At 40.5% G+C, this 23,055-nt stretch overlaps 2 protein-coding genes across 5 annotated transcripts in view; one reads left to right on the top strand and one right to left on the bottom strand.

Annotated features, from left to right (window-relative positions):
- The window catches only part of LOC110498385 (interphotoreceptor matrix proteoglycan 1), a 34,328-nt gene extending 14,998 nt beyond the window's left edge, over positions 1-19,330 (top strand). Inside the window, exons 11-18 of the mRNA XM_090211497.1 lie at positions 84-628; positions 978-1,064; positions 12,589-12,808; positions 13,318-13,528; positions 13,817-14,002; positions 14,118-14,307; positions 16,962-17,045; positions 17,958-19,330. Of these exons, the coding sequence (XP_090067623.1) occupies positions 84-628; positions 978-1,064; positions 12,589-12,808; positions 13,318-13,528; positions 13,817-14,002; positions 14,118-14,307; positions 16,962-17,045; positions 17,958-18,041 (1,607 nt within the window). The 3' untranslated portion in view covers positions 18,042-19,330. The remainder of the gene's footprint in view (positions 1-83; positions 629-977; positions 1,065-12,588; positions 12,809-13,317; positions 13,529-13,816; positions 14,003-14,117; positions 14,308-16,961; positions 17,046-17,957) is intronic.
- Positions 19,331-19,563: 233 nt separating this feature from the next.
- LOC110498124 (unconventional myosin-VI) overlaps positions 19,564-23,055 on the bottom strand; it is a 100,641-nt gene continuing 97,149 nt past the window's right edge. For all 4 annotated transcript variants that reach the window (XM_036955105.2, XM_036955103.2, XM_090211499.1 and 1 more), the window contains 2 exons: positions 22,428-22,646; positions 19,564-22,152 (listed from right to left, as the gene is read on the bottom strand). In XM_036955105.2, coding sequence (XP_036811000.2) covers positions 21,953-22,152; positions 22,428-22,646 — 419 coding nt within the window. In that variant the 3' untranslated portion in view covers positions 19,564-21,952. The remainder of the gene's footprint in view (positions 22,153-22,427; positions 22,647-23,055) is intronic.

The raw sequence follows: 23,055 nt of genomic DNA, 5'->3' as shown, positions 1-23,055 counted from the left end.
GCATTTTTTGATTTCAATTTCAATCTTTTTGATTGAAATGGATTTGTATGTCATTTTCTGATATTTTTATTTTATTTAAAAAGGACCCACAACTACTGAGGCGGCTTTAGAGAAGCAACCAGACGGAGACAATCAAATGATCACCACTACAGCATCTCTACACGTAGAACCTGCATCCATCGAAACATTCACCACTGCTACACAATCACCAAACATGCCTTTATCTGAGGATGATGTCATCCAAGCAGAGCCTGAGGAAGTCCCCTCAGCAAATATTCCCCCTGGACCTTCAGAAGGATGGGACACTCTCCAAGAAGAGGAACCAATTGAGAGAGACGTGGATATCTCTAATGACTCGGACATGCAGGAGGATGTAGAAAAAGTAGAGGACGGTACAGAAGCCGCCAATACGCTGGACGAGTTTGGCAGTGGATTAGAAGGCCCATTTGAGTCCACCGCACCCCCAGCACTCACACACATGAACACTCCTTTAATGGCCAGTACAGGAAAAGCCAAAGAAATGGTGGTGTTCTTTAGTTTGCGAGTCACTAACATGATGTTTTCAGAGGACCTGTTCAACAAAAGCTCTCCTGAGTACAGGTCATTGGAGAATACCTTTCTTCAGCTGGTAGGTAAACACATATTTGTGCTCGATATTATCTCTCTGCATGCCTTGTTGTCATACCTGTATTTTTAGCTGCAAGCTCTTGTTTCAAACTGTTTGATAAGCTAATTGTGAATTAAGCAATGGTTGGATGTTTGAAGTGAAGTGAACATTTAAGTAGCCCCAAGTGAGTAGGGGCTATTTTTGAAACTAGACAAGTGATGATGTAAGCCTGATTACATTAATTAATGAATGAATTAATCCATCCTGGTGCTATATGTTAACAGCCAAGTACATTGGGGTAGAGTTCTCAGAGTTCATCAGAAGACCTGTTCATATAAAAAACTGGCTACATTTTGTTTTACTTACTTAGAACCAGTTCTCTGAGCCCAGAGACTCGCCAAATCCTGGAGCCAGTAAATCTGGGACTGGGAGACAGAGGACGTTAGCTTCCATACCGGTATTTCCATATTGGAACTATTTCTTTCATGTCTCAGAGAGAGCATGGCCTATTTCTTTTCTAAATGTTCTGTACATATCTCAAACATGTATTAGAATCTATCTTAGAATTTGCTTTCATTGACTAACATTTGCCTGCGAGTAGCACTTGACAAAAAGTAACATCTCTACAACCACTGACTCATTTGTCAACGGTGTTTGGCTAAATGATACATACAGTACCAGTTAAAAGTTTAGAAACACTAACTCATTCAAGGGTTTTTCTTTATTTTTATTATTTTCTACATTGTAGAATAACAGTGAAGACATCAAAACTATAAAATAACACATATGGAATCATGTAGTAACCAAACAAGCATTAAACAAATCTATATATAGCGACCCTTTGCCTTGATGACAACTATGCAAAGTCTTGGCATTTTCTCAACCAGCTTCATGAGGTAGTCACCTGGAATGCATTTCAGTAAACAGGTGGGTCTTGTTAAATATTAATTTGTGGAATGTCTTTCCTTCTTAATGCGTTTGAGACAATCAGTTGTGTTGTGACAAGGTAGGGGTGGTATACAGAAGATAGCCTTAGTTGGTAAAAGACCAAGTCCATATTACGGCAAGAACAGCTCAAATAAGTTAAGAGAAACGACAGACCATCATAACGACATGAAGGTCAGTCAATGTGGAAAATGTCAAGAACTTTGAAAGTTTCTTGAAGTGCGGTTGAAAAAAAGCACTATGATGAAACTAGCTATCAGCTATGATGAAACTAGCTATCAGCTATGATGAAACTAGCTATCATGAGGACAGCCACAGGAAAAGAAGACCCAGAATTACATTAGAGTTAACTGCACCTCATATTGCAGACCAAATAAATGCTTCACAGAGTTCAAGTAACAGACACATCAAAACAGCAACTGTTCAGAGGAGTGCGTGAATCAGGGCTTTATGGTCGAGTTGCTGCAAAGAAACCACTACTCAATGACACCAATAATAAGAAGAGACTTGCTATAGCCAAGAAACCCAAGCAATGGACATTAGACCTGTGGAAATCCAAATTTGAGATTTTTGGTTACAACCGCCGTGTCTTTGTGAGACGCAGAGTAGGTGAACGGATGATCTCCGCATGTGCGGTTCCCACCATAAAGCATGGAGGAGGAGGTATGATGGTGATTTGCTAGTGACACTGTCTGTAATCTATTAAGAATTCAAGGCACACTTAACCAGCATGGCTACCACAGCATTCTGCAGCGATACACCATCCCATCTGGTTTGCGCTTTCTGGGACTATCATTTGTTTTTCAACAGGACAATGACCCAGTACACATGTCTTCACTATTATTCTACAATGTAGAAAATAGTAAAAATAAAGAAAAACCCTTGAATGAGTTGGTGTGTCCAAACCTTTGACTGGTACTGTACCTGCAGTTTCTGAAATGTACTTTTAGTAATCAATGTAAAGATATAACGATTTCTTTCATGTCTGTTCGTCTGAGTCGTTCAACAATTTTTTGGTTCTATGTTGTTGGTTTTGTCTAAGACAGTGACATTTGCCTTAATTCTGTGCATTCGGCTCAAGTTTTGGTTTATCTGGGTCTCATATGGTGATAAGAGCTAGCTAATGGCAATGAGGTTTGTTCATAATAAACCATGTCTACGGATGTGTATAGAATTTGAAAGTCTGTCCACCAAGATTTGCCAAAGTTTAATAAGGTAAAGAAAGCTAAGAATGGCTGTTTCAGGTATGAAATGGTGTATACAGTGCATTTGTAAAGTTTTCAGACCCCTTGACTTTTTACAAATTTTGTTACGTTACAGCCTTATTCTCAAATGCATTTAAAACATCACTCATCAATCTGCACACAATACCACATAATGACAAAGCAAAAACAGTTTTTAGAAATTTTTGCAAATGTATAATTTTTTGGGGAAATATTACATTTACATAAGTATTCAGACCCTTTACTCAGTACTTTATTGAAGTCTTCTTGGGTATGACGTTGCAAGCTTGGCACACCTGTATTTGGGGAGTTTCTCCCATTATTTTCTGAAGATCCTCTCAAGTTCTGTCAGGTTATTTTCAAGTCTCTTCAGAGATGTTTGATTGGGTTCAAGTCCGCACTCTGGCTGGGCCATTCAAGGACATTCAGAGATTTGTCCAGAAGCCACTCCTGCGTTGTCTTGGCTGTTTGCTTAAGCTCGTTGTCTTGTTGGAAGGGTAACCTTCTCCCCAGTCGGAGGCCCTGTGCGCTCTAGAAACAGATTTTCATCAAGGATCTCTCTGTACTTTGCTCTGTTCATCTTTCCCGTGATACTAACTAGTCTCCCAGGCCCTGCAGCTAAAAAACATCCCCAAAAAACATCCCCACAGCATGATGCTGCCACAACCATGGTTCACCGTTGGGATGGTGCTAGGTTTCCTAGCAGCATTCTGGCCAAATAGTTCAATCTTGTTTCTCATTGTCTGAGAGTCCTTTAGATGCATTTTGGTAAACTCCAAGCAGGCTGTCATGTGTCTTTTACTGAGGCGTGGCTTCCGTCTGGCCACTCTACCATAAAGGCCTGATTGGTAGAATGCTGCAGAGATGGTTGTCCTTCTGGAAGTTTCTCCCATCTCCACAGAGAAACTCTAGAGCTCTGTCAGAGTGACCATCAGAGTGACCATCAGGTTCTTGGTCACCTCCCCCCGACCAAGGCCCTTCTCCCCCAATTGCTCAGTTTGGCCACAGTCTAGAGCTCTGTCAGAGTGACCATCGGGTTCTTGGTCACCTCCCTGACCAAGGCCCTTCTCCCCCAATTGCTCAGTTTGGCCACCCGTTTCTAGAGCGCACAGGGCCTCCGACTGGGGAGAAGGTTAACCTGCCAAACTGGGGGAGAAGGGCCTTGGTCAGGGAGGTGACCAAGAACCCGATGGTCACTCTGACAGAGCTCTAGAGTTCTAGGAAGAGTGTTGGTGGTTCCAAACTTATTCAATTTAAGAATGATGGAGGCCACTGTGTTCTTGGTGACCTTCAAAGCTGCAGACATTTTTGTTGTTGTTGAATTTTTACCCCCTTCTTCTCCCCAATTTCGTGGTATCCAATTGTTAGTAGCTACTATCTTGTCTCATCGCTACAACTCCCGTACGGGCTCATGAGAGACGAAGGTTGAAAGTCATGCGTCCTCCAATACACAACCCAACCAAGTCGCACTGCTTCTTAACACAGCGCGCATCCAACCCGGAAGCCAGCCGCACCAATGTGTCGGAGGAAACACCGTGCACCTGGCAACCTTGGCTGGCGCGCACTGCACCCGGCCCGCCACAGGAGTCGCTGGTGCGTGATGAGACAAGAACATCCCTACCGGCCAAGCCCTCCCTAACCCAGACGACGCTATGCCAATTGTGCGTTGCCCCACGGACCTTCCGGTCGCGGCCAGTTACGACAGAGCCTGGGCGCGAACCCAGAGTCTCTGGTGGTGCCACTGTGCCACCTGGGAGGCCAACTGCAGACGTTTTTAGTACACTTCCCTAGATCTGTGCCTTTACATAATCCTGTCTCGGAGCTCTACGGACAATTCCTTCGACCTCGTGGATTGTTTTTTGTTCTGACATGCAATGTCAACTGTTCGACCTTATATAGACAGGTGTGCGTCTTTCCAAATCATGTCCAATCAATTTAATTTACCACAGGTGGATTCCAATCCATTGTAGAAACATCTCAAGGATGATCAATGGAAACATGACCTGATCACAATTTCTAGTCTCATAGCAAAGGGTCTGAATACTTATGTAAATAAGCTATTTCTGTCCTTTATTTGTAATACATTTGCAAACATTTCTAAAAACCTGTTTTGGCTTTGTCATTATGGAGTATTGTGTGTAGACTGATGAGGAAAAAAACATTATTTTTTTACATTTTAGAATAAGGCTGTAACATAACAAAACGTGGAAAAAGTCAAGAGGTCTGAATACTTTCCGATTGCCCTATATGTCCATATGGGTAGCAGTATGTCCATATGGGCAGCAGTATGTCCATACGGGTAGCATTATGTCCATACCGGCAGCAGTATGTCCATATGGGTAGCAGTATGTCCATATGGGCAGCAGTATGTCCATACGGGCAGCAGTATGTCCATACGGGTAGCAGTATGTCCATACGGGCAGCAGTATGTCCATATGGATGGCATTTTGTCCATACGGGTAGCAGTATGTCCATATGGGTAGCAGTATGTCCATATGGGCAGCAGTATGTCCATATGGGTAGCAGTATGTCCATATGGGGGGCATTATGTCCATACGGGTAGCAGTATGTCCATACGGGTAGCAGTATGTCCATATGGGTAGCAGTATGTCCATATGGGTAGCAGTATGTCCATATGGGTGGCATTATGTCCATATGGGTGGCATTATGTCCATATGGGCAGCAGTGTGTGCTCTCTTATCACTTACGCAAGAAGATGAGAGGTAAGATGTTGTTATCAATATCCAGGTTTAAGTCTTTAAAAACCACAGTGAGACAATTATTTACATCCATTGTTTTTTTTAGGAACATCCAACTATTGTGGACAGCTTAGAAATGTGCTTGGAATCATTTTGATCTTGTGCTCTGTAGCCTTTTGTTCTCAATATGCATCATAATGTTTGTATTAAATTCTGACTAGTGTGCATGCTTGCTTTAGCTACATACATTTGAAAGAGGCATTGTGGTAAAGGAATGTTTGGTAATTTTGGGTAGTTATTAAAAAAACACAAGCCACATTAAAATATTATTTTCATATGTTGGCTACTTATGTGTCCGCGTGTGTGAGTAGGACTGTAGAAGTGGATAAACTGAATAAGTTGTTGATATTGCTAAAGCAGGAAAGTCTCCGTTTTTTGTACAGTTGTGGGGTGAGACTCGCTAAACTCCCTCATTGCTAATTGTGTGTAGACAGCCCCGGGTTGGTCTGAATCATAGAACCCAATAGACTACTATAGACAATGTTACCTTCAGGGGGTTTATCACTGAGTAAGAGCCTTTAGGTAATGCTGGTTAGCACAGGCACCACACACATTTTACAAGAGTACTTTTTAGTGGTCTCAATCAGCCTAGTTCAACATAAGTCAATTGTGTTTTTGTGTGCACGAATATACAGTTGAAGTCAGAAGTTTACATACACCTTAGCCAAATACATGTACAGTGCCTTGCGAAAGTATTCGGCCCCCTTGAACTTTCCGACCTTTTGCCACATTTCAGGCTTCAAACATAAAGATATACAACTGTATTTTTTTGTGAAGAATCAACAACAAGTGGGACACAATCATGAAGTGGAACGACATTTATTGGATATTTCAAACTTTTTTAACAAATCAAAAACTGAAAAATTGGGCGTGCAAAATTATTCAGCCCCCTTAAGTTAATACTTTGTAGCGCCACCTTTTGCTGCGATTACAGCTGTAAGTCGCTTGGGGTATGTCTCTATCAGTTTTGCACATCGAGAGACTGACATTTTTTCCCATTCCTCCTTGCAAAACAGCTCGAGCTCAGTGAGGTTGGATGGAGAGCATTTGTGAACAGCAGTTTTCAGTTTTCCACAGATTCTCGATTGGATTCAGGTCTGGACTTTGACTTGGCCATTCTAACACTTGGATATGTTTATTTTTGAACCATTCCATTGTAGATTTTGCTTTATGTTTTGGATCATTGTCTTGTTGGAAGACAAATCTCCGTCCCAGTCTCAGGTCTTTTGCAGACTCCATCAGGTTTTCTTCCAGAATGGTCCTGTATTTGGCTCCATCCATCTTCCCATCAATTTTAACCATCTTCCCTGTCCCTGCTGAAGAAAAGCAGGCCCAAACCATGATGCTGCCACCATCATGTTTGACAGTGGAGATGGTGTGTTCAGGGTGATGAGCTGTGTTGCTTTTACGCCAAACATAACGTTTTGCATTGTTGCCAAAAAGTTCAATTTTGGTTTCATCTGACCAGAGCACCTTCTTCCACATGTTTGGTGTGTCTCCCAGGTGGCGTGTGGCAAACTTTAAACAACACTTTTTATGGATATCTTTAAGAAATGGCTTTCTTCTTGCCACTCTTCCATAAAGTCCAGATTTGTGCAATATACGACTGATTGTTGTCCTATGGACAGTCTCCCACCTCAGCTGTAGATCTCTGCAGTTCATCCAGAGTGATCATGGGCCTCTTGGCTGCATCTCTGATCAGTCTTCTCCTTGTATGAGCTGAAAGTTTAGAGGGACGGCCAGGTCTTGGTAGATTTGCAGTGGTCTGATACTCCTTCCATTTCAATATTATCGCTTGCACAGTGCTCCTTGGGATGTTTAAAGCTTGGGAAATCTTTTTGTATCCAAATCCGGCTTTAAACTTCTTCACAACAGTATCTCGGACCTGCCTGGTGTGTTCCTTGTTCTTCATGATGCTCTCTGCGCTTTTGACGGACCTCTGAGACTATCACAGTGCAGGTGCATTTATACGGAGACTTGATTACACACAGGTGGATTGTATTTATCATCATTAGTCATTTAGGTCAACATTGGATCATTCAGAGATCCTCACTGAACTTCTGGAGAGAGTTTGCTGCACTGAAAGTAAAGGGGCTGAATAATTTTGCACGCCCAATTTTTCAGTTTTTGATTTGTTAAAAAAGTTTGAAGTATCCAATAAATGTCATTGGACTTCATGATTGTGTCCCACTTGTTGTTGATTCTTCACAAAAAAATACAGTTTTATATCTTTATGTTTGAAGCCTGAAATGTGGCAAAAGGTCGCAAAGTTCAAGGGGGCCGAATACTTTCGCAAGGCACTGTAACTCAGTTTTTCACAATTTCTGACATTTAATCCTAGTAAAAATTATTTGTCTTAGGTCAGTCAGGATCACCACTTTACTTTAAGAATGTGACATGTTGGAATAATAGTAGAAAATTATTTAGTTCAGCTTCTATTTCTTTCATCACATTCCAAGTGGGTCAGAAGTTTACATACACTCAATTAGTATTTGGTAGCATTGCCTTTAAATTATTTAAATTGGGTCAAACGTTTCGGGTGGCCTTCCACAAGCTTTCCACAATAAGTTGGGTGAATTTTGGCCCATTCCTCCTGACAGAGCTGGTGTAACTGAGTCAGGTTTCTTGGCCTCCTTGCTCGCACACGCTTTTTCAGTTCTGCCCACACATTTTCTATAGGATTAAGGTCAGGGCTTTGTGATGTCCACTCCAATACCTTGACTTTGGTGTCCTTAAGCCATTTTGCCACAACTTTGGAAACATGCTTGGGGTCATTGTCCATTTGGAAGACCCATTTGCGACCAAGCTTTAACTTCCTGACTGATGTTTTGAAATGTTGCTTCAATGTATCCACATAATTTTCCTGCCTCATGATGCCATCTATTTTGTGAAGTGTACCAGTCCCTCCTGCAGCCAAGCACCCCCACAACATGATGCTGCCACCCCCTGTGCTTCACAGCTGGGATGGTGTTCTTCGGCTTGCAAGCATCCCCCTTTTTCCTCCAAACATAACGATGGTCATTATGGCCAAACAGTTCTATTTTTGTTTAATCAAACCAGAGACATTTCTACAAAAAGTACGATCTTTGTCCCCATGTGCAGTTGCAAACCGTAGTCTGGCTTTTTTATGGCGGTTTTGGAGCAGTGTCTTCTTCCTTGCTGAGCTGCCTTTCAGGTTATATCGATATAGGACTCGTTTTACTGTGGATATAGATACTTTAGTACCTGTTTCCTCCAGCATCTTCACAAGGTCTTTTCACACCAAAGTACGTTAATCTCTTGGAGACAGAAAGTGTCTCCTTCCTGAGCGGTATGACGGCTGCGTGGTCCCATGGTGGATTATACTTGCGTACTATTGTTTATACAGATGAACATGGTACCTTCAGCCATTTGGAAATTGCTCCCAAGGATTAACCAGACTTGTTCTGAGGCTGATTTCTTTTGATTTTCCCATGTTGTCAAGCATAGAGGCACTGAGTTTGAAGGTAGGCCTTGAAATGCATCCACAAGTACACCTCCAATTGACTCAAATTATTTCAAATAGCCTATCAGAAGTTTCTAAAGCCAAAAATTTCTGGAATTTTCCAAGCTTGTTTAAAGGCACAGTCAACTTAGTGTATGTAAACGTCTGACCCACTGGAATTGTGATACAGTGAATTATAAGTGAAATAGTCTGTCTGTAAACAATTGTTGGAAAAATGACTTGTGTCTTGCACAAAGTAGATGTCCTAACCGACCTGCCAAATCTATAGTTTGTTAACAAGTCATTTGTGGAGTGGTTGAAAAACGAGTTTTAATGACTCCAACCTAAGTGTATGTAAACTTCCGACTTCAACTGTACATGTACAGTATGAGATTTCAGGTACGTCTTTACAGGATATAGGCAGGATTACAGCTAATAGCATGGGTGATACAATTGGTTCAAGAGCACAAGAGAGAACAAGCTTTCCTCCCAATACAAATAGGTCGTAAGGAATTGGTACGTCATCACATTGTTTACGTTCAGCATTACCATTGCTATTTTGGACAGCCCTGCCTCCTCAAGAACAAACCATAATCACTTAAGCCCAACAAAGATAAACACTGCTTTCTTTTAGAGATCTGCATTCATACCAATTGCAATTGCAGCTAATGTTATGAATCTCGTCTAACTTGCCCTACATCCGACGTCTATATTTGGTTTTAAGGCTTAGCTTGAGTTTGGTAGTGGGAAATGTTCTTGAATTCCACAGAAGTGCCTTAACTTTGTGTTATGTAACGTCCTCAGGCTTTAACATGGGATGGATATCAATACAAATTGGATTGCCTGCTCTTACTAACAGGGATCCAGACACTGCAGAGTAGAACGGAAGCGAGAGTACTGGAGGGCAGAAATCTACTGGTGCAGTCCTGAAATGGAACATGTTGGTTATGTAAGATTTACTTGATATTGTGATATAAAATACATAAAAACATAAGCCTGTCAGCTCATACTAATTCAAATCAAACCAAATCAAATTGTATTGGTCATATACACATGATTAGCAGATGTTATTGCGGGTGTAGTGAAATTCACTGCACAAAAGTTTGGAATACTATAGAACAAACTTGTGTCAGAATCACTTTCTACTATGCATTTAATGCATTGCAATGTTGCGGTGCAGGACAAAATGCATGACAATTCCTGGATTTATCTATTAGAAAATGGTGAACTTCTGCTGCATTACTTTTAGAATATTAAATTCAATTTAACTAGGCAAGTCAGTTAATTCACTTTTAAGTTATTTTATAATTTGATAAAAAGGTAGAGTTACACAGCTGCATCCAATAAAGTTAACCAGACGTCTTGTAATTTTAATCAGCTACATATCTAATAAAAACATCCATACTCCATCTCCAATCTTAAGTGGTTGCCCAAACCAACATTAACCAGTGTGTCCAATTATTCTGCAAAATAATGTTTTCTGCCAAAAACGAATGTGGTCAGAAGTTTGAATTGGTAAGTATTCACAATAGTTTTTGTAAGTATAGTTACTACTGTATGTTTTCATAATAGCTTAACTGTCCTTTAAATGGGCTAGCAAGACAAAGGCCAACAAATGTTTGAATTATTTCAATAGAAAGCAACACTTGGTCAGTCAAGTTATGGCAAGTTCTGACTAATTTCATTAGGTAGTTCCAGTTCAGGCCCATTTAAACGAAAAATCAATTTCTGTTAAACGTCGTATCCCATTTGTAATGTATCCTAGAGCCCCAGTTGTCATACTACTTATTTTACTCCTGTCTCTACTGGTTTGTGTAGCAACCAATAACATTGGAAATGGAGGTTTAAGTAACTTCATAAAAAAAGACTACCCATTTGCTTGATTAGAAAATGTCAACTGCAAAACATTTTCAATAATTGAGAATACGGTAGGGTGGTTTCACCAGGACATCCAAAAAAGAACCAGTAGATACACGTGTAACATCTAGACAAGTTTAAGCGAGTTTGTCATGCATCCTGGAGGTTTGTGTACACAATTTAATGAACTCAATATTAAGAAAAACTGTATTTTGATGACATAATGTACTGTAAAAAGTATTCTGTTATTTACTCAAATGAACATTGAAAGGTTATTGCTATACGCATCTAGTTTGTGCAAAGCAGGGCGTTAAGACTACAGCACAGTGAGGATTGCGAACTTGTTGGATTTGAAATGCTGAGGCACATGGATGTACCTAAGCAATACCCCTGCTAGCAGAACGTTTTCTGGGGGCCTTACTACAGTATGGAGCATGGTGCTCTGCGAGGTGAATGAGGTTGTATGAGGCCCATAGGCTGTGTTTAGACAGGTAGCCCAATTCTGACATTTTTTTCACACTAATTGGTCTTTTGACCAATCACATCATATCTTTTCACATCAGATCAAAAGACAAATTATTGAGATAAAAAAGATCAGAATTGGGCTGCCTGTGTAGACTCAGCCATAGTGACCTGGCCCTGGTGATAAGTGAAGTAACCCAATCAGATACAGCTCTATAATGCCTCTTCTCTCTTGGTATACAGGCATTGAACAGCTGCGTTAATGCACCATCATGTTTCCTTCTCACAGTATTTGGTTTTCCTGTAGTTCTCGCTTGTCTAAATGCAGGTACCTTACTATTGAAGACGAGCGAGCAGCTATAATAATGATGCTCAGTCTATTATTCTTGCTGGCAGTCAAGGTCATTTTTATAATTGCCAATCAGAAACTTTCAATGGTCTCGGTAAATGGAGAGATGCCATAGATATGGCTAGAATAAAGAATTTGACAGATTTGAAGATTGTTCTGTGGATTTGAAAACGGTTGTATTGTTGGTTTTTGTATTTGTTTCATGGACAGATTTTTGTTGACAGATTTGTCGTCGTACAGGTCTCAATGGCCTGGCCTTATCGGTTTCTTACATTTTAACCTTTTCTCTTTTAACTTGGAACTAACTAACTTCTTACAGAAGGGATACTAACTAATGCATGGTTTTGTGCTACATTTAGTAATGTTGATAATTTCAAGCCTGTAATTTGCACGGTTTTATTGTGATGAATGAGATTATGTATGCATACATTTTAGCAGTAAAAAAATGTGCACTTCTGTTTAAATGACTCCAAACTCATAGTGAGAAGAGAGAGAAATATGGGAACCTTTTCATAAAACATGAATTTGAATTCAAATCTCTTCATTTGAATTTGTATACCCATATTAATTCACTAGTCCTTCATGGGGATGGCATTGGTGATGCTTTTAAGATGACTTTCATGTAAAATACTGTATGCCAAATTGGCGTACTCTGCCCCAAATTACCATAACAATGGCCATTGCATAGTTTTCTAATTTAAATGGTGTTTGCCATAATGATGTCCTGAGGACTACCATGCCAACCAATACCATTTCCCCCTTATAGCTAAAAGCGAATCAAATCAGATAGTTTTGAATGTCAACATAATTACTAGTCAAATTACCGTGAGAGTGGAATCCCACATGTGAATGAAAGGGAAGTGCTGAAGCATCAAATGTGTGCAATATACCCATTCATTTAGTTAATCTCCCCTCTTTTCCAGCTTCTCCCATATCTGCAATCTAATTTGACAGGATTTAAGCAATTGGAAATCCTCAACTTCAGGAATGGTAGTGTTGTGGTGAACAGCAAGATGAAAGTAGAAAAAGATGTGCCACATAACTTGACACAGGCCGTTCACTGTGTGCTAGAAGACTTCTGCAACACTGCATCCAAACGACTAGACATTGAGATTGACAGTCGCTACCTGGACATAGAACCTGGTAAGCAATCTCTATATTGGCCTCAGAATGTTCTCACTGTCATAGACAGAAACAGCTCCTATCTAAATGATGGGGGCCCGGAGGATTAATTATACTTCTAGAATGCTCAATCTGGAAAGGCCAAAGTTATGCCACAGCAGCATAACTGCGTTGTCCTCTGCAGATGATGTCAAAAATCATTACTCTCTAGTCTCACAAGCACTTCCCTGGCAAAAACCTTATTACCTGCACCTTATTTAAAACAGACACCTTTATTCACATCAATCAACGTGCCCTCCAGTTTCTCCTTGGTCAGTGCTATCCGGGATCCTTGGGACGTCCCTACCCTAAACCCTAACCTTAATCGTTTCATTTCAACTTCAATGTGGGGTATGGACACCCCAACGATCTCGGATAACATAGGACCATTTCTCCTTTGCATGCGAGGACAATGAAGGAACAAATCGGGGAGAGAGAGAGGTGAACAGCACTTCATTAATGCTAATGAATTATCCTCTTACTCATTTCAGCTGACCAAGCAGATCCCTGCAAGTTCTTGGCCTGCAATGAGTTCTCCCAATGTGTGGTAAACAGTTGGACCCAGGAGGCTGAGTGTTTGTGTGACCCTGGCTACAGCACTACGGACGGTCTGCCCTGCCAGAGCATTTGTAACTTGGAGGAAGAATACTGCTTCAACGGGGGCCTTTGTGACATCATCCAGGGTCATGGAGCCACCTGCAGGTAGCCACGAGCTAACCGGCCAAACAGAAAGCTACGGTCCTCACTTTCCACCAACTGAAACACTAGCAACATAGCTCTTCTTGATGCTGTCTTGCACGAAAAAAAGATCTATGAAATTCTTTAAGAGCTCTTCGGATTCAACAATGCTCCAGCACGTGCCCCAGGGCTTTGTTGAATCTGAAAGGCATTTTTGACATATTGAGATATACTTTTTATTTTGTATCTGTAGTAGAAGGAACTATAGCCAATGGGGTTGACACTAATCCTGTTTTCTCTCGAACATTTTAGATGTCCTGTAGGGAAATACTGGCACTATCACGGAGTGCGCTGCAATGAGCTGGTGTCACTGCCTGTAGATCCAGCCATTTTCATAGCCTGCCTGGTGGGAAGCCTCACCTTGGTTTGTGCCATCATAGGCATCTTGGTATTCATAAACAAGAAATGTTTCGGAAACCGAAAGACTGTGACTTTGGTGTAAGCAGGCCTTTTTTTTTATAACCTTTTTAATTGTTTTAGAGTTTTGCTACAATAGCTAGTTGTTGTTTTATAGCTTGGTTGTTACGATCTTGTTATCTCCTTTGTGTTATAGGCATACAATTGCTCCCTATGCCTTTGAGAACACATTGAGAGTGAACCCTGTTTTTGAAAATGACGATGGCATCTTGACTCAAGTATCCAGCATAAGTACACCAGCACCCTCAAGTAGTGGTGCTGGTTCTTCTCAAACATCAGAGCAAGAAGCTTTTCGCGCTATTGAAAATATACATCTAAGTATTGAGGTAATCTGTATAGCTCAATTGGCCCCATATTCTAAACAAACTAATACCACTAATCCAAACCGTATGCAAACATCACCTAATGTTTACTAATTCCGCTTATGACAAATAATCATTTCGATTCACAAGAAACAACCTTCTATCCTGGCTATAGTAAGAACAGGGCTGACAAAACAAGAAAAATTACAGCTTCTTTGTGATTAAAAGTAAAGCTTTAATGAAGTAAAGTACTTACATAGGTTCTGTGGTACATCTTAAAAACTTCCAGAACAGATCACATAACAAAGGCTTAAAACACTCAGAGAGGACAATGCATTGCCTGAGGAAGACCAGTCGGCTGAAACATGGTGCGTTCTGAGTATTTCTAATATTATCTGTTCTGTTCTTTTTTGAAAATGCACCACAGGTAAATCACAGTACTTTTCTTCATTAAATCTTTATTTTTGAATCGCCAAAGAAGCTCTCCTTGCTTTTACTTCGAATGATCAGTTCTTCTGCGCTCATTTTTTTCTTTGGTTAGTTCCTTCAGCAAATTCTGAAGGAACACGTTTCTACTCCATAGCACAGTGAGGTATACTTTCATACCCTAAACCCATTCTATAGTATCATCATTATTCAGTATCCACGCAATTGGATGAACCCTCAATGATAATGTAGAGATTAAAATGTCTGACTGTCTATCAATTCCTAAAATCTATGTGTATGCATTTAAATTCCCCTGCACATAATTGACCAGATAATATATACACTGCTCAAAAAAATTAAGGGAACACTTAAACAACACAATGTAACTCCAAGTCAATCACACTTCTGTGAAATCAAACTGTCCACTTAGGAAGCAACATTGATTGACAATAGATTTCAAATGCTGTTGTGCAAATGGAATAGACAACAGGTGGAAATTATAGGCAATTAGCAAGACACCCCCAATAAAGGAGTGGTTCTGCAGGTGGCGACCACAGACAAGTTCTCAGTTCCTATGCTTCCTGGCTGATGTTTTGGTCACTTTTGAATGCTGGCGGTGCTTTCACTCTAGTGGTAGCATGAGACGGAGTCTACAACCCACACAAGTGGCTCAGGTAGTGCAGCTCATCCAGGATGGCACATCAATGCGAGCTGTGGCAAGAAGGTTTGCTGTGTCTGTCAGCATAGTGTCCAGAGCATGGAGGCGCTACCAGGAGACAGGCCAGTACATCAGGAGAGGATGCCGTAGGAGGGCAACAACCCAGCAGCAGGACCGCTACCTCCGCCTTTGTGCAAGGAGGAGCAGGAGGAGCACTGCCAGAGCCCTGCAAAATGACCTCCAGCAGGCCACAAATGTGCATGTGTCTGCTCAAACGGTCAGAAACAGACTCCATGAGGGTGGTATGAGGGCCCGACGTCCACAGGTGGGGGTTGTGCTTACAGCCCAACACCGTGCAGGACGTTTGGCATTTGCCAGAGAACAGCAAGATTGTCAAATTCGCCACTGGTGCCCTGTGCTCTTCACAGATGAAAGCAGGTTCACACTGAGCACACGTGACAGAGTCTGGAGACACCGTGGAGAACGTTCTGCTGCCTGCAACATCCTCCAGCATAACCGGTTTGGCGGTGGGTCAATCATGGTGTGGGGTGGCATTTCTTTGGGGGGCTCGCCAGAGGTAGCCTGACTGCCATTAGGTACCGAGATGAGATCCTCAGACCCCTTGTGAGACCATATGCTGATGCGGTTGGCCCTGGGTTCCTCCTAATGCAAGACCATGCTAGACCTTATGTGGCTGGAGTGTGTCAGCAGTTCCTGCAAGAGGAAGGCATTGATGCTATGGACTGGCCCGCCCGTTCCCCAGACCTGAATCCAAATGAGCACATCTGGGACATCATGTTTCGCTCCATCCACCAACGCCACGTTGCACCACAGACTGTCCAGTAGTTGGCAGATGCTTTAGTCCAGGTCTGGGAGGAGATCCCTCAGGAGACCATCCGCCACCTCATCAGGAGCATGCCCAGGGGTTGAAGGGAGGTCAAACAGGCACGTGGAGGCCACACACACTACTGAGCCTCATTTTGACTTGTTTTAAGGACATTACATCAAAGTTGGATCAGCCTGTAGTGTGGTTTTCCACTTTAATTTTGAGTGCGACTCCAAATCCAGACCTCCATGGGTTGATAAATTGTATTTCCATTGATAAGTTGTGTGTGATTTTGTTGTCAGCACATTCAACTATATAAAGAAAAAAGTATTTAATAAGAATATTTCATTCATTCAGATCTAGGATGTGTTATTTTAGTGTTCCCTTTATTTTTTGGAGCAGTGTATTGTATTAAAGTGATTTTCTGTAGAGATTCATAGTGGTGAGTCGTGATCAATATACCTCAAAAGATCCTTGGTTAATTTGAGGTCAGACATTTGAAGACTATTACAGTAGATGACTGTCAACAGGATACTCCATGTCAAATCATGCTGGTGAATGAGTAATAGAACCTTGTAGATGTCCAGTCAAACTCATGATCTTCTCTGGAGCACTAATATTACCCAACCTTCACCCTCAATGATTTCTTCCCTTGAAATTATATTTAGTGCCAAACGCATGCCTGCATACCCCTTTAATACGCTTCTAGTGTGTTCCTTGTGACCCATGAACAGTGTAAAGCTGTGTTTATCTGATACTTTTCCCCAGATCCCCAGACAGCTCTACACAACCAGACCCGACAAGCTAGTCTCTGAAATGGTAGATTTCCATCACTGTATACCACACAACGAGGTAGGGGCGAAAATTCTGATCTTGGGCTCAGTTTGAATGTGTCATATTGTCTAAGGGTAGACGCAGGGTTGGGTAGGTTAAATTCTAAATGTAATCCATTGCAGTTACTTGCTACCTTGTCCAAAATTGTAACCTTTAACGTAAAAGTAATCCAAGAAGCAATCATATCATTTTTCAAAATGATCTAATCTGATTACAATATTTCTTTCTGGTAACACGACTGATTTCATCGACTGTTTTTTTTGTAATCACATTCCATGTAATCAGTTACTACCCAACCCTGCGTAGACCTCAGTTGTCCAATATGTTTATATATTGTATTAAATACTTTCTAGGAAAAGCATTTCAAAGCATTAGAAGGTAAGACATCAGTTGATAAAGGTTGATTCTGATTTACTACTTAACCCAAACCATAGTTTCTAATGCTGTTGAGCATGATTATGATTTAGAAAATGATTTAGAAAATGTCAAAGTAAATCACTGGCAGTGACATTGTCAATCTAACATGAGCATAATTACTTATGAATAGGAATAATAATGATAATTGCAATATCACTGCATGCTAAAATGAAATTATTCAAATGAGTGTGTGCAAGATAACCTATAAACATTCATAACATGTATTGTTTGTAATATAGTTAAATAATATGTAATTAATCTGGACGCTATAATCAGCAGCTTGAAAGTCATTAAGGGATAATTTCACAACATTTAGCACTTTTAATCTTTTTTAAAGTGGGTGTCAATAATGACATACCGGTAAGTATGTACTGTTTAACTATTTTAATTGCATTATATTTATATAATTTACTACTGTTTAGGGTATATTTCATGTGTCAATATGATTACAAATGTTACGTGCAATTTCTGACATAAAATAACATTTGATATACCCTTTTTTCCACTTTTCAGACGTGGCGACCACCAAATGAGTACCGAACCTGTTGCCTGTCAAGGGCATCAGAAAACGAATGCTTTGAGGTAACTGTTCTTTGATGGCTAATTTCTTGGCACCAAGATTCTTGGTTGCTTTGAACTTGAGCGGTATACTCAAAATATATCTTGTCTCTTGGAAATTCACGTCATGGCAGTGGACTCATCAATTACTGGAATTACTGCATACATTACATGGAGAAGTGTACCTAGGATTGGATGTTACTGGAATTACTGCATACATGGAGAAGTGTTCCATGGAATTGGATGTTACTGGAATTACTGCATACATGGAGAAGTGTACCTAGGATTGGATGCATATTGCAGACGGCGTGTGGCTATTACATGCTGGACTAGAAGGTTGTGTTAAGGTGTACCCATCTATTTATACACAGAGTATTTTCCTAACATTGAGTTGCACCCACCCCTTTTTGCCATCAGAACAGCCTCAATTTGTCGGGGCATGGACTCTTCAAGGTGTCGAAGGCAATCCATAGGGATGCTGGCCCATGTTGACTCCAATGCTTCCCACAGTTGTCTCAAGTTGACTGAATGTCCTTTAGGTTGTGGACCATTCTTGATACACACAGGAAACTAATGAGCTTGAAAAACCCAGCAGCGTTGAAGTTCTTGACACAAACTGGCTCGCCTGAAACCTACTACCATACCCTGTTCAAAGGCACTTAAATATTTTGTCTTGCCCATTCACCCTCTGAATGGCACACACACATTCACAATTCGTCTCAAGGCTTGAAAATCCTTTTTAACCTGTCTCCTCCCCTTCATCTACACTGATTGAAGTGGATTTAACAATTGCCATCAATTTGGAATCATAGTGTTCACCTGGATTCACCTGGTCAGTCTAGGTCATGGAGAGAGCAGATGTTCGTAATGTTTTGTATATTCAGTGTATATTGAAGGCTAGGAATGTTTTTCAGATACTGTATATCCTTGACAAAGGGTGTTTTTCTTTCCTCACAATGAGGTATTTATTTACAAATTGATACACATGGTGGTATTATGACCTTAGATAAGATATTGCTTTAATGTTATTCTAACCTTTGTTCAGTGTCCCAAAAAATAAAATGAATGTAAATGTTAACGCTTTTAACTTCATTCATGTTGTTTAAAGCAATACTCCTGTGTATTATTTTAGCATAGTGTTGTGTAGATGCAAAATGTAGCAATACATCGGTGTGGAGAAAGTCAGTACTACAGTATACTGCTGTACGACACATTTCCACCAATCACGTGTGTTTTGAGTACAAGATCAAAAACACACTTGGTGGCTTTCCCCCTCACCCTTTTACATTTAATATTGAAAAATAAAATATTTTCCTACAATATCTTAATTTGTGGGGGTCAATTGGTTATTTCATTAAATTGCTCACAATCAAAATGTATTTCAATGAATTTTCCATCAACATTGTCAAAGGATTGTTCTTTTATGATGATGATTATTAGAATATCCATTCAAAGTCTTTGGCTCTTTACTGCTCTTCACTTGGATCAAACAAACAGTCATCAGCCATTTAGGAAGTACAAATAGAAGTAGTCTTGCTATTAATTACAGAATACACAATGATAAAAGGTACACTACATTTATTTCCTATATTGCAGTGCAACAATCAGCATACAATAGAAGTTAAATCTGAAATGGAAAAATAGCTACAAAGATTACACTGAGGAACGTGTAATGTCAACATTATTTCACTATACAGAAAATAAACAAGGATATCACTCTCATTATTAAATTGTTAATAAATGATAACTGCTGGTCCACAATGAGATGACGGACTCATAAGTCAAATACCAGCAAATGGAGTCAAATAATCTAGATATCAAACCTGAAGGACAAAATAACACAATCACACTTACAAACGTTACAAACTTTCAACATGGTTATAGATGGATTAGCAGCTAGCTGACATCATCACGAAAAAGATGTACGTGCGTTTCCATGGGCAGTCGTCAGCAGTGTTTTATTGTGATTCTGGACGGCCAGATTGCTAGCAAGAATGACAAACTGCCATGTGTGAAATTGTAAGTGGCTCGTTTCATCTCGTTCTTGGGACCATGTCTTGTTTTGAGGTGTTTTGACTGATTTTAAGTCAATAATAACATGGCTAGAATTCGCTAGCTAGCTAAACAACAACTAACAATGTATTTGAGAGAGTGGTCATTGTGCACATTTATGTTTTCAATAAACATTGGAGATGAAATATAGCTTACATGTTGTCAACAATTTAAGCCAACAACGTCTGTTTCGCCCCATTGGCTGTGCATGTATCAGTTTTGTTGCTAAACCAACCCATCTATTAAAATAGTTTGACAATTGCATTTTATATTAGTGGTGAACAGAAAGCCCTTGGGAGTTCCCTCTATGAAAATACATTTACAAATGTCTACAAATCCAATTATTGAAAAAATGTATAAACTTCTTTTAAAGGTCCACTGCAGCGGTTTTTGTCTCACTATTTAAATCATTTCTGGGTAACAATTAGTACCTTACTGTAATTGTTTTCAATTAAAATGGTCAAAAAGGAACAAAAAAATAGCTTCTTAGCAAAGAGCAATTTTTAAGCAAGAATTTAGCTAGGACTGTCTGGGAGTGGTCTAAGTAGGAGAAAACGGACAATTTGCTGGCAGAGGTTTGGAACTCTTTCTTACTGGTCTATTAACTAATTCACCATTGAAGGCCACATGTACATCCCATCAAAACAGGTGGTATTTTCAAACATCTCTTACACATTATCAGAATTTTCACAGTATTATTCCAACCTCATATTGTATCTTCGAAATATGTATAAAACATGTCAAAATGTTTTTGACTACACTGGGCCTCAATGAGAAGTTCTTAGATGAGAATATATTGTGTCACCATGGCCTACAAATATAGTGCTTGAGGTTTCTTTCCCCATGACATATTCATAGATAATAGGTAGACTCTACCACTGTGTGGCCTTCTCTGTCCCACTATTGTGTGTGGAGATATGTTCTGATGAAGGTTGGCTGCCGGGAAAGCTCAGCTATAATTAAATTACATTTGCATCTGACTGGATGTGTGCAGATACTTTTTCCTGTTTCTCCAACTGACAAAAAAATAAATAAAATAGAAGATATTCGGAAAGTGTTTATTTTCACAGCACCCCAAAGAGGTTTGTGCTCCACTTAATCTATGAGAGTTGTGGGTTAACAATGACATGCATAATTCAGTATTAGCTAAAATTAAGATGTTATTGTAGATACAGTATAAAAAATACAAAGAAAGTGTAGTAATTAAATGTAACATGTCCTAGCACCACTGCAGCAACAAATAATCTGTTCTATTTGGACGATAATACTACTTATAACCTGCTTTATGCTGAAAAGGTAAACCCGAAATCCTAATTATACAACATAACATGTCGACACAATCAGTTATTCCCAGAGCCCATAAAGCCAAATACTTGTAACATTTATTCAATCAGATATTACAGTTCCAACAGTGCTTCGTTTTCATTTAGCAATGAAACAAGGAAGTGCAGCTTTGAGACGGGTCTCAATAATATCAAATAGTTTTAAGGCCTCGAAGTAAAGATTTCATTTAAACGTAGCCATTGCATGAAGACGGGATGTATATTGGTCTTTATTTTCACACAGCAAAATAAACAAAACCCACAAAAATCTACTTTTAAAAAACACAACAAAGAACTAAGTAAAACTTTGAAATGCCCTCAGTGAGATAACTAAGCGTTGACCAAGTTTGGGAAACCCTGGGCTATCTGTGCACGTTTTGGTTTTAGCCCTAACATTACACAGTTGATTATTCAAATCAGCTGTGTAGTGCTTGGGCAAAAACCAAAACATGTACCCCTTTGTTTGGGAGACCCTGCATTAGCCTGAAAGGCTGCTATGATAGAGGGTGCTTCTGCTCTTTTCCCTTTATTTATTGCCTTCCTACTGAGCCTATGGACATGGGTGGTCCCTCTGGTTCACTGGAGGAGGTTCTGTAGCATGGCTGTGGCATACGTGGGCCTGGCCTGCTTGCTTTCGATGGCGTTTCGCAGGTATGTGATCCCGTCGCAGCGTTCCCAGATCTCCTCAAACTGCCGAGGCAGAATCTCAGCCCCTCTCTTCCGGGTCAGCCCGGTCTCTTCCAGGCTTAGCTCACACATCTCCATGTCGTCTTTCCCTGAGGATGGAGGGAGGGAGAGAGATAGAGAGACACTGACAGTCAAAACAGGATTTAATAGGGTAGGGAGAATGCATACACAGAGAATATATATGATTGAATAGGGATATTTTCAGGACACACGCACAAAACCATCTACTTGACACACTCATAATTACTGACCAACTAAATGTAATAACTAAAACATGCACTAATACATACTGCGCTTAGAGTTTCAAACACATCAATGTACATATCCAGAAGATATCAAAGCTGATCCAGCTGGAGGGACCCACCTGCCACCAGCAGGATGGGCTGCTTGTCTGGGTGCAGTTCCAACTGCCTGGCAATCCAGGGCCCGTCAAAGTGGGCGTACCACCAGCCCTTCTTCTTGTTCTGGGGGTCCTTGTACTGGTCAGCGGGCCGGATGAAGGGAATGCGGAAGTATCGCTGCTGGCGGTTCATGGCCATCTCCTGCTGCTGGGTGGCCACGGCCGGGGGCGGATTCTGTTGGGCTGTATGTGGCAGGTTTGATGTCATTATACTGCCAGATATGACATTATGTGATTACATTTGGAATTAGGGGTGTTTTTGTTTCGTAAGAGGAGCAATCCTGTGTTGGTCCCGTGTGACTCAGTTGGTAGAGCATGGCACTTGCAACGCCAGTATTGTGGGTTTGACTCCCACGGGGGACGAGTATGGAAAAAGAGTATGAAAATGTATGCACTCACTACTGTAAGTCGCTCTGGATAAGAGTGTCTGCTGAATGACTAAAATGTAAAATTTTATACAGAGAAGAGTCCATTAATGTTTGAAGCAATTTCCTCTCTGAAGTTAAGACCATGACTGAGTTTGAAGGGGTGAATCTTTGGGTGGTGGAAGTAAGTAAAAACATGAAACTGAAAATATGAGACATCAAAGATG

The sequence above is a fragment of the Oncorhynchus mykiss genome, chromosome 19 (genome assembly GCF_057628025.1).
Source record: "Oncorhynchus mykiss isolate SJ-2025 chromosome 19, ASM5762802v1, whole genome shotgun sequence".
Taxonomy (NCBI): domain Eukaryota; kingdom Metazoa; phylum Chordata; class Actinopteri; order Salmoniformes; family Salmonidae; genus Oncorhynchus; species Oncorhynchus mykiss.
Note: the sequence above shows the minus strand (reverse complement) of the source record. Positions and strands in the feature narration are given on the sequence as shown.